Source organism: Myodes glareolus, chromosome 7 (assembly GCF_982192425.1).
Source record: "Myodes glareolus chromosome 7, mMyoGla1.1, whole genome shotgun sequence".
Taxonomy (NCBI): Eukaryota; Metazoa; Chordata; class Mammalia; order Rodentia; family Cricetidae; genus Myodes; species Myodes glareolus.
Genome location: NC_142032.1, coordinates 85,804,901 through 85,817,239, shown reverse-complemented (window position 1 = coordinate 85,817,239; position 12,339 = coordinate 85,804,901). Strand labels below are relative to the sequence as shown.

Below are 12,339 nucleotides of genomic sequence, written 5' to 3'. Positions count from 1 at the left end.
GTAACTTAAAATTAAGATGAACCCCCGTACTCAGCATTAGTGGCAGTGAAGGTAACATCCCCGTGTAGTGTCAGCTTAAATCTGGCCCCCCAGACCTTCACATGCAGCTTAAATCTGGCTCCCCAGACCTTCACATGTTCAAAACCTTTGCCATGTACTGCGCTTCTAGATATCTCCTAAAGAGAAAAAAAAGAGATGTTGAAATGTACTACATCCTAGTTATTATGAAAATTTTTGGAAGTAGATTGTTAAAAATTGGAGCAGAGAGATGGCTCAGAGGTTAAGATGCTTCCTGGTCTTGCAGAACCTGGGTTTGGTTCCCAGCACCCATAGCAGGAAGCTAGTAGCTGCCTGTAACTCCAGCTCCACAGTATCTGGCACCCTCCTCTGGACTCTGCAGGCATCCACAGACAAATACACATTTTAAAAAATACAATGTTTCCTTCAAGATAATGCTAAAAAAAAAAACAAAAACAAAAAAAAACTGATCCATGAGCACAGTTAGCAGCAGCTCCCTGAAATGTATGCACTGATTTCTTTTTTAAGTTCAGATCTGATGGGGTAACTAAGGTTTGCCTCAGATTGGTGATATAGCTACTTCAGCCCCCGAAGCTCAGAGGTGTCTATCAGTACAATGAACTGTGAACGAACTTTGATGTGGCTGCCTCAGTACCCCCCGCAGAGCTAACAGGTGTGTGTCAGTACAGTGAACTGTGACAGAACTCTGGTTAAAATGACAAAGCACCGGCGTGGGCAAAATGAGAATACTACAGTCTCTTTCCTTCTCCTCTCCCTCCACCTGTGCTTCACCTTTGGTTATGAGATACCAGTCTCACCCGAGAGCCAGTGAGAGCTTGCTGTGTAGCCAGGCTGGCCTTGAAGACTTTGAAGTCTGCCTGCCCCAGCCTTGCTTCTAACTCTGTACTTCATTTAAAAAAAAAAAAGTTGTGTGCTTATGAGTAATTTACTTTTTTTCCTCTGTAGTTTTCAATGGTCTCATACTTTCTATGCTAAGTGCTTTTATGTTTCCAGAGGGGAACAAAGAGTATGTGCTTCCCTAATCAAATTCTGAAATATAAAAGCAACTCGTCTTCCTTTTGTACTGTAGATATAAGGGGACTGTCCCAGCAAGTGAGGGCATCTGCCCACAGTCACACAGCAAAGGGACACCCCGTGTATCAAGCACTTCTCACACTGGCCAGGCTTCTGTGCAAGCCACACGCTAGAGAGTCTAAAAATATGTTCAAAGTTCTCACAGGGGCAGACCTTGCGCCACCCTGGAAAAAAATGAATTATTTTCTTTCCAAATACTTAGCATAGGCGGCTAGCTGCCCATCAGGTTTCCAGCGGCGATATCTTATATGAACTTAAGAGTAAACACAAACTGAACACCTGTCTGACTGGATTCCCCTCTTCACTGCGGTGGGAACATTTGGTGACTGCAAGAACCTGCAAGTCTGCCTTTAAAAAAAAGAAGAGGGAAAAATGGAAATGTTTGCCAAGGCTTTTCAAGTTCAATCTTCCGGTGTTTGTACAGGGGGAGAATGACAACACCCACCTCAAGTGCCCGCTAGTGGTTGCATGGTTACGGGAAATATGTATGGCTGCTGAAATGCTACACAGCCATTAAAAAGAAGTACGAGCTACTTGCATAGAACTGTAAGATATTAAGAAAAATTCAGATATATGTATTCATAACACATACCCAACACATATATTTCTACTTCAATATTTATTGTATCTTTATAGAATAAACACAACCGTGGTTTTCTATGGTGCTAAGGTATAAAATGCTTAAAATACCTTTGTCTTTGAAGTTTACAGCACACAAACATGCTTTTCTTTGGCTTCAGGAAAACCAAGAAGTGATAAAAAATCATCCAACACATCCAACAGATGTTAGAATGTTACTTCCTCTAACTTCAGTGAGAAGAGCAACTTTACAGAATATTGCAATTTTCCTCATCACCCGGTTCTTGACGATGAGCTTTTGTGGGTTCAAGTACACACAATCACACTTAAAACCTTCAAGACACTATATAATCAGTAGTTTAATACACCTGTAAAAGCCGTGCATTAAAAACCATACTGACATCGCCTGGTTACTAAAGTTATCAAAACATTCAAGTAAGAGGTCTGGACATTAGCAGCGATCACTAAGCTAGCTTACTAGTTGGCATGTCTTGGTATCCATTTTATAACAAAGAAAACAGCATACTGTTCATTTTACCCACCATCCAAACAAACAGGAAAGTAGGTCATCTTCAGGGGCATGGTGAGTGACAAAAATATTATATGAAGGCACTAGGCAAAAATGCCAGCAGTTAGAATTTGTAAAATGAGGACGGAATGAGCTTTGGTTTATTCAGACTGCCTGTGGTTAGAGTTAAAAACCCATAGATCTTCCAATATAAGAAAACGTTAGGAAATACACATTCTCACAGGTACAAAAATATCCCAAAATATCCCATGTTGATACAACTTCATGGAAGATCAGAGAAATTATTGTGTTGGGCTTGAGGATATGAGTTCCATCGACACACACACACGAGAGAGAGAGAGAGAGAGAGAGAGAGAGAGAGAGAGAGAGAGAAGACACACACAAAGGACCCTTTATACATACACAGATGTATTAGCCATGACAAGTTTGCTTTCCTTCCAGAGCAAGAAGCCAATCATTTTTGAGAAACAAGGCAGTGGTCAGAGGAGGGAGATCCTTCTAGGCAGCTTTCTAAAACATGAATCTAATTTTAAATGTCAGAAAAGGTTAGGAGCCAGTGAAAAACCGAAGCTTCAAAGTGTCACAGGACTTGTAGCACCCTGACAGATGCTCAGGTGAAAGGTGAAGGAATTAGGCACTGATAAAAGGGCCAGCTTTGGGAAGACACATGATGAAGTATTTATTAAATACAGTTTTTACCGCAGCAGAGATCGCAAGAGATGCTCTGTTTCTGTAATGTTTTATAAAAACAAAGGTGCACACATCCAAAGTTTTAAGTGCAGGCTAACAAAACAAAGCCTAGCCCTTTGAAATGTGTATTTAAGCAATCAGAGCCCAACCTATGTTTGTATTGTGCGCTGTTCTTATCAACAGGCTAGGCCATGGAACTACGTCTGAAATCACACATATAATCCCTGAGCCTTACCCACAGCTTGAATACCACACTGTAGCCTGGCTTTGAAACATCTGGTTTCCTTCCGGAATGAAGAGGCCGTGCAAGGGAGAGGAATGACATTTGGAAAACAGAGAGGAACTGTCCATCCCCCTTGCAAGGTTTTACCCTCCTTCAATTCTGCCATCAAATCGCAGAACTTGCAGCCAGGTAGAAACAGAAGGTGGGTGGCTAACCAGCCAGCTAAGGTCACTTTCCCCTGAGGAGTGAACAAGACTGCAGGAAAGGCTAGAGAGCTGAGAAGCAGGGGCTGCAGCCTGCCTCATCCCTGCCTCAAGGGCTGCCCCTGATGTGGGCAGAAATTCAAGTGTGGTCCGGGCACACAGCAGGAGCTGCCAGGATGGCATTTCCACATTCTTATCAGCTGTTCCAAGCCTTTAGCACCTGAAGATGCATGTTCGTTTGAAAAAAATAAGTCAGGTTGAATTTTAAGTCACCAGTGGCATTTGAGAGGGTACTCACTCAGTCTGGAAAGGCTTCCAAAGAAACCACCCAGCTTTGGAGATGGGGGAGCTCAGTTTTACTTTGAAAAACAATACATACAAACCTTTAAAAATACAAAAGTCTAAACAAAAAATAAATAAAAAATCTCCTCTGATTTCAATAATAAAGCCCGAGCAACTTGAGAAGTCAGTGTTCTGGTAGAATCCTCAGGGAGCCACGGCTCTCCAAGGGTCAGCTTGTTTGGCAAGTCACTGAAAGCCCTAAAGTCTAGAAAAAATACATTTTAACAGTTCCACTCAGGTGAACTTTGTAGGGTCTCCAGGGCCCCATGCTGAGAAGCTGCAGGCAGCGTCTTGCTCAAGCCGGCTGACTCCGCACGTCCCTTTGAGCTTCGGTCAGTTTCTGGATAAGATAACGCTTGTCACGACTCTCCTAAAAAGAAAAGCATGTTTGAAGTCCATCTCATCTGAAATGGAGGAAGCTATTTCTCTCTAGTAAGTCTCTAGTCAGACTCCAGGTAAGGGATTTCAGCCACTGGAGTGCCACCGTGACTTCTAGTCTGGCCTGTCTGCCTCAGCAGAGGTCCCATCACAGCCCCTTGTCCACAGGATAGCTGGAGATCTAGAAACACACGTGTGGGCTGAGTGTCTGGCAGGCACACAGCCTGGATTCCACCCCCAGCATTGCCTAAACTGGGTGTGGTGGTCCATGCCTGTAACTCCCACCCTCAGGAGGTGGGTGTCGGAAGATGACAAGCTCAAGGCCATCCTTGACAACACCCTGAGTTTGGGACTGGTGCTACAAAGACCTAGTCTCAGACAGACAATTTAACCCAAATACTAAGTAAAACTGAAACCCATTGAGTTTGCCAGGCACTGCAGTGACCTCTGGCTAATGTCAAAGGATCTTCTTGCCCCCTGTCCTTCACGGCCCTCCAGCCATATACCCCCATTCTCCTGTCTCCCCAAAGTGCCTGGCTTATTCCCACACGGGGTCCTTCCACCCCGCTAAGGACTGCCATCATTCCCGTCTCACCTCTGACATCACCCCCAACAGGCCTCCCACAGCCATTGGCTGCTGTAGCCTTGGCTCCTCCAGCCCTCCACATACCTAGCTCTTATGATCGTCACAGAAATTAGTTCATTGTGTATACACGCCCTTACAGATGTGTACATGTTTGTGTGGAGGTGGGGGAGCATGTGTGCATGGATGTGGACCTTCATGGGGCAGTCAGAAGTCAACCCTCAGGTACCCATTCCTCAAGTGGGGTTGGTGAGGCAGGGGTGGTATTTGTTTTAAAATTATCTTTAGATGTGTTCATAGGCATCGGTGTTTTGCCTGAAGGTGTGTATGTGAACCTGTGTAGGCCTGGTGCCTGCAGAATGTCAAAAGAGGGTGTCAGATCCCCTGGAACTGGAGCTATGGATGACTGTGAGTCACCACATGGGTGCTGAGAATTGAACCTGGGTCCTCTGCAAGAGCAACTAGTGTTCTTAACCACCGAGTCATCTCTACAGTTCCCTGTCCACCATGTTTTGAGACAGTTTCTTAATTAGACCAGCAACTTGCCTGAGGTTAGGCTTCCTGGCCAATCAGCCTAGAGATCTGCCTGATTTTGCTTCGCCGTGCTGGGCCGACACATGCAGGCCGTGATGCCTGCAGCCTTTTACATGGATGCCTGGGTGGAGCTCGGGTCCTCATGCTTATACAACAGCACTTCATACACCGGGCTACCTCCCCACTCCAAATGTATCGCTTCTCTCACTCTTTAATGCTTTCATCTCTCTGGCATAGTACTAGATGAGCCAGCTGAATGAATGAATGAACCAGGTGAATGAATGAAACTAGAGAGGGCTGCTTTATCTTTCCCCCTTTATCTGAAACAAGGTCTTGGTGGTGTGGAACTCACTGTGTAGACCAGGTATATGTGGAACTTGCAACCTGCCTGCCTCAACCTCCTGAGTGCTAGGACTACAGGCCTGTGCCATCATGCCCAGAGTCCTGGTTTAATGTCCCTGGCCATGACCCTCTGGGTTTGTGCTTCCTTACCAGGGACAGCTGCTCTCGGAGCTGGACAACTACCCGCTTGTGTGCTCCGGCCAGTGCAATGAAGTAGAACATGACCAGGCTGCAAGACAAGACAGACAGGTTATAAGGGAGCCTGCGTTACCAGAACATCACTAAAAACCACCCGAACACTCACAGGGAGGTTGTATCATCTGCAGGTCAACAAAAACCACCCCAGGTCTGCAGGCTGCTAAAAACCACCCAACACTCATCGGGGAGCTGTAACACCGAAGGCCACTAAAATCCAACACAGTATATTTCATCTGGATTATGTTTTCTCTGGCTATAAAAAAGAGCTAAGCAGGCAAGCCCTCCTATCTCCTAAACAGACGGCAGGAGAGACAACTGGAATCAGGAGAGTCTGACTTAGAAGTCTTTAGCTTTCTCAGCTTAATTACAAAGTTACTAATGCTCCTCCCCTGACTGCGGAATGGCAGTGAGAAGAGGAAAAAGCCCAGAAAGTCAGCTAAAGGTGTCAGTAATTGGCTGTGCATGCTCACTTGGCGGGCACTCTGGCCTCAGTTTCCTCATCTGAGAGATGGATAAGGGAAAACTCGGTGACAAGGTTAGGACTAAAAGCCATTAACAGCTTCCTGTTTACAGCTCTGGGCCTCAGACAGGGACAGAAGGCAAACCCCCATTTCATAGGGAAGCCAGTCTCACCTCGTTCCTGTCCATGTCCCCAGACAGGGCTGATTAAATCAGCACCAAATAACCAGGAGATGTAGAGAGTCTACAAGTCTCTTCAAGCCGTGGACAGGAAAGGCAGAGCAGATGTCCACCACTAGGGGGCACCAGGTGAACTATTAACCCATTACTGTGGGACCTCAGCTCCCTGGGAAGTCCAGCTGAGCATCCCTAAGTCATTTTATTAATCTCAGCTGAGGTAGGAGTCCCCTTTTCATGAGCATTTTTTAAGCTACTTCCTAGACTGGGCTTTTACTGGACTAATGATGTCATACTATAAGAGCAGTTTGTAAGTTAAGGTGTGGAAGGCACAGTTTCTGTTCACTGTGGCTTAGACATGGCAGAGGCAGAGTTCAAGTGCAAGTTCCTTTCTAGGGTTCCTCTGTCGCTCACTGATCCATTATTTTTTTTCATAGACTATGAGATTAGGCAACCCACCAGCGATGTTAGAAATAGGCTCTGTTTACTGTGCTTTTATAAGCAGGCACATGGGGCTCGGGCCTTACGAGTGTAAACTTCCTGAGTCTAGTCAACATCCCCCTGAAAGAGTAAATATTATTATGCCATTTTAAAATGGAAAAGTGAGGCTCAGAGAAACTCGGTAACTTGTCAAGCCTAGCATGTGACCTCTGGGGTATTCCCAAAGACCTGGCATGCTAAAAGTATGGTCTCCCAGCAGGTGGTGCGGTTAGAAGGTGGGCTCCAGCAAGAAGAAGGTAAGGCCAATGGGGTATGTCCTTGACGGGTACTGAAACCTAGGTCCTTTCCTCTTTCTTTGCTTCTCAGTGGGCATGAAGTGAATGGGCCTACTGTACCGTGTGTTCCCACTAAAGGGACTCTGGCCAGCTCGAGCGTGGCGGGCATGCCTCTGGCAGGGCTTACCCTTCTCTCTCATTCCCTCTGCCTCGCTAAAAACCATTAGCTCACATTCCTAAAGCTACCACCAAGGCCATTTCCTTAGTAGGCCACTTCCTCCTCCTGAGACTGACTACCAAGGTCCAGTTAGCAAAGTATTGAAGTCCAGCAATCAAAAGCCCCTTTTGGTTCACCTAATTAACATGCCCAATTAAAATTAAACACCTCTTCCCCCCCACCCCTGCTCATCTATGCCTGAGACAGGTGGGAGAGCTGGCCCTGAGATCAGAAGCACAGAAGAGCTACCCCTGCCTGCCACCAGCTGATGTAGGAGGGTCATCTGTCTATGTGTTACTTTCATTGGTTAATAAAGAAACTGTCTTGGCTTTTTGATAGGGCAGGATTTAGATAGGTGGAGTAGACAGAACAGAATGCTGGGAAGAAGGCAATGAGGCAGATGCCATGATTCTCCTTCCCGAGACGGACACTGGCTAGACTCATGCCGGTAAGCCATGACCTGGTAGTGGCATACAGATTATTAGAAATAGGTTAGTCAAGATGTGAGAGTTAGCCAATAAGAGGCTATAAATAACAGGCCAGGCAGTGTTTAAATGAATACAATTTCCGTGTAACTATTTTGGGTGTAAAATAGCGGGAATGCAGCCCGCCACTCTTTTTGCAACAATGGCACCCAACGTGGGGTGCCACTTGTAAAAGGAGTGAGCAGGCCACTTTCCGCCGCCCAGCTCTCAGCTAGCTTTACCCGAAATAATTACACAGCGGCTGGTTCCATGGCGTCTGCCTGACTCTGCTTTCTTTCTCCCAACATTCTGTTCTGTCTACTCCACCCACCTATGTTCTGACCTATCAGGCCAAGCAGTTTCTTTATTAATTAACCAATGAAAGCAACACATAGAAAGAAGACCCACCTACATCAACCAGCTGCAACACTCGAGAGAAAAGGCCCCACAACTTGCACGCCTAGCTTTACTGCGCTCCATTGGTGGAGGTGTGGGTGAGCCAGTCCTAAAGTTGTGAGCATGGGAGAGCTGTCCCCATTACTTATCTGTCATGTGGCAGCATGGGTTGGGGAGAGATGGCCAGCAATCTCCCCTCTTCCCATGTGCAATCCTTCCCCCAACGCATGCACACACAAACACACACACATGCCATCAACCTCCGAGGCAGGTGGGAGAGCTGGCCCTGAGGCCATAAGACTGTAAGAGCTAGCTTGACCCTCATCAGCTGCAGCCCCTACAGTACCACGCCTGGGCAATACGGTAGAAGTGGCTCTAAAGGTGTAGGTGTGGGGAGATCTAACCCTGAGGATGGGAAAGCAAGAGAGCTGGCTGTGCCCCTTGCTCATTTCTGCAAGGGTGAACTCGCCAAGGCAATACAGGAGAGCTCACTCTGGTAAAAACAAGGGAGAGCTAGTGGGCTGACCAACCATGCAACTACCCAGAACCAGGGTTGTGAGTTGACCCACCCCAACATCTATCCCATCTGTGGTCTGCTGGAGTGAAGGGACTGGTCCTGCTGACCCAAAGCTGCAGGTTCTCCACAACACAGGGCAACAACAGGACATCCAAGAGCAGTGAGGGCCCAGCATCAATAGTGTAGCAGAAAGGGGAGGCCTTGAACCAGACCAATGACTCTCTGCAATGAACACTTGCAAGTAAAGATACATGGATAAAAGGGTTTAGTGTGTGACACGCTGTGCCACATTGCAGCTTCTATGACGAGATTTCTTTCCCTTTTTCCTTTATAAACTGCCATTTTCCTATGGGCCATGTCTGTCTCCTATCTATCCAGAGGTCTCTTATTCCCTGCCCTTTGTTGGGCAAATAGATCTCCTTGGGATGAGAACTTGGTCTTGGAGGTCCTGAGCTGATACTTTCCCTTTCACCCACCATGCAGTACTTGGCCACTACAGGCCCACAGGCAACAGGGCCACATGACCATGGAATACAGCATGTGAACCCCTGAGCCCTGATAAATCTTCTCTCCTTCTAAACTGATTCTCTTGCCGTTTTGTCCCAGCAACAGAAAGTATTCTCACACATACCCTCCAATTCCCAGGTGAGAGGGGACACACTGGTCTGGTCTGGCTGTCACTCACCAGATGATCATGAAGAAAGGCACAGCGAAGGCTTCCGACGTGACGCCATGGATCAGAGTCTGCAGCGAGCTGGGGAAGGTGCTCACCGTCTGGGGGATGACCTCCCAGGTGGTGTTGAAGTTGGTGAATGGCCCACAGGCTTTCGAAGAAGGGATGCTGCCAAGACAAGAGAGGGCGGGATGGCAGCCCAGGATGAGAGGTCTGCCCAGGCATGGCCAGAATAGTTATTTGCAATATTCTACAGGGAGCTCCCAAGTCCAGGCGTTTCTGGAGGGTTATGTCTGAAAATGCTGACCCTGAGATTCCATCAGGTCTCTAGGTCTAACTTTCCTTTTGCAGGACATTCAAAGCAGAAATGTAAGCTTGACGTCACAGAATGAACATACCAGACAACCGTATATTCCCCAGTCTCTTAATTGAAAGGCAGAGAGAAGGGCTGGAACTCCTCAAAGAATCAAAGAGGACTACAAAGGCAGGAGGCTGAGCACAATAGGGGGCGTGGGAAAGGCTGCTGCTTTAAAACAAGCCCGCGAAGACTGTGCTGGGATAGCTGAGAAATTTGAAACTGACAGAAATAATTAGCAATGTTTCCTCTGTGTGTGTGTATGTGCATGCGTGTGTGTGCATATGCTTGTATACACAAATGCATGTGACGTGTGTGTGTGTGTGTGTGTGTGTGTGTGTGCCTGGAGGCAAAGGTCAACACCAGTGTCTTCCTGTTTTAAAGCAGGGCTTCTCAATGAACACTGATCCTGGGGCTTGTCCTTTTGACCAGTCTGGCTGGCCAGTGAGCCCCGGGAGCTGTCTGTCTCTATTCCTCCAGCTGTCTTCCACCTCCTCCCCAGCCCTGGGGTTAAAAAGTAGCCAGGCCAAAAAAAAAAAAAAAAAAGGAAAACCAAAAAAAGTAGACAAAAAAGCCAGCAGGGACCCTCTGTGGGCTCTAGAAAAGCCCATGAAGAATGTTACAGGTTCTTGTCCTTAAAGAGAAACAAGTCACAAAAGAAAAAAGCAGTTTAGAAAATGAAGATATGGGAGCTGGAGAGATGGCTCAGAGGTTAAGAGCACTGACTGCTCTTCCAGAGGTCCTGAGTTCAATTCCCAGCAACCACATAGTGGTTCATAGCCATCTATAATGAGATCTGGTGCCCTCTTCTGGCATGCAAGCATACATGGAAGGAATGTTGTATACATAATAAATAAATCTTTTTAAAAAAGAAAAGAAAATGAAGATATACTTACCGAGACATACTGATTGTTAGTGGTATTATTGCTAAGCACAGCCCAATCAGCAACACCAGCAAGAAGAAGAAGTTAGAATTGGATGCTCTGAACTGCCTTGGGGAAGGTCTGCAGGTGTAAAGAAGACTCAGCTATGGAACAAAAGAGAACGGAAAAAATAAGAGTCCTGAGTAGTAGGGTCCCTCGCTGTAGCACAACTGGGGACTGTCTAGCCCTGCTAGGGTACAGTGTTGCAGAGATCACAAAGAAGAACGCTCAGTGCAGATTCCAGTTGGGGAAATTCATGCTGATGATATAATCAGAAGAATGGACCAAAACACAGTGATGCTATAACTGATGAACAGAGGGAATACTCCAGAAGGAATGTTGGAGCTGACAGTGGGGGCTCCTTAAAGCGGATCTGAAAGATGTACTGCAGACAGCACTTTAGAGTGATCTGTGGGACACAATGACTATTCACAGGGATTCAAATATACAGAAGTGAATCTACAGTGATCTATGTCAACTAAGGAGATAATTTGCATGAACATTTTACGAGTGCATAATCTTTCCTATGTGTTAGAAATAAATATTTACACTGAGGGGATGGAGACTTGAAGGAAATATCAAGTAAAAAAGGAGAGAAAGAAAAAGAAAGGCATACTGTTTCTAATAGGACCAACCAACAAACATCACCACCTGCATTTCTGGCTAGGACAAGAAACTTGTCTGAATTCCCTAAGAACCAGAACCACCTGTGAGCTTACTTCTAGGGGCGAGTCAGACCGGAGCAGGGTGGACCTGGAACCTGTGTCCCCTAGGCCGGTGACCCATTTCCCTCACCTGCCCTTCACTACATGGGAGCTCACTAGCCAACCAGCATTTTCCTGTGACTGTGTCCACCATCCTATCTCCTCTGATGACATCTGCTAATTGATGTTTCCAAATGAAGACATGAGAACACTGGCCAAAGGCTAAGGCACCCAGAATAAAGTCTGGCCCAGAATAAGGTGAGGTCCCACTCACAGGGTGGGCAACCGTACTTAGTGACAGCAAGCTACACCTGACTTCCGGAGACATACCCACTATGTGACCTGGGGCCAGTTAGCCCTCTGAGCCTCTGCATTCTCTTTCCTAAAACATTAGTGGCTATTCCAGGGCTGGAGGTAAGCACTACAGATAGGAAGTGGGGGCACTGGGGGGCACGGACTAATATTACCCGCTATTGTGAGCATCATCATTATGAATGCTTTTATTTCCATTTTTTAATTGCCAGGTAATCAACAAATTTTCAACTTGGTGGGTGGCACGGACTTACCTAACATGCTCAAAGTTCTGGGTTCAAGCACCAGCACTTAAAAAAATGAGCTAATTAAAAATAAATCTTAGGCTTATGAACAAAGAAAACGGCAGAAGGGTGGTGATTACTATTTATATGCTTGCTTTATTGTTTGATAAGTATGGGGGCTGGTGAAATGGCTCAGTAGCTAAGAACATGTACTGCTCTTACAGAGGACCAGAGTTAGTTCCCAGAACCCACACCAGGCGGCTCCAATTCCTGTAACTCATCTGAGAACCTAACACCTTTGCCATCCACTATACATTCACACACACACACACACACACACACACACACACACACACAGAGAGAGAGAGAGAGAGAGAGAGAGAGAGAGAGAGAGAATTAAAAATAATAAAAAGAAATCATTAAAAAGATCTCTGTCTTTATTTTAAAAAAATAACAAGCATGGCTTACTTTATGATTATGACAAACTA

The 12,339-nt window shown here is 46.2% G+C and overlaps 1 protein-coding gene across 1 annotated transcript in view; it reads right to left on the bottom strand.

The window, feature by feature from the left end:
* Positions 1-1,713: 1,713 nt before the first annotated feature.
* Positions 1,714-12,339, bottom strand: part of Tmc7 (transmembrane channel like 7) — a 48,794-nt gene continuing 38,168 nt past the window's right edge. Inside the window, exons 13-16 of the mRNA XM_087908535.1 lie at positions 10,585-10,715; positions 9,346-9,501; positions 5,667-5,745; positions 1,714-4,049 (exon numbers count right to left, since the gene is read on the bottom strand). Coding sequence (XP_087764661.1) covers positions 3,975-4,049; positions 5,667-5,745; positions 9,346-9,501; positions 10,585-10,715 — 441 coding nt within the window. The 3' untranslated portion in view covers positions 1,714-3,974. The remainder of the gene's footprint in view (positions 4,050-5,666; positions 5,746-9,345; positions 9,502-10,584; positions 10,716-12,339) is intronic.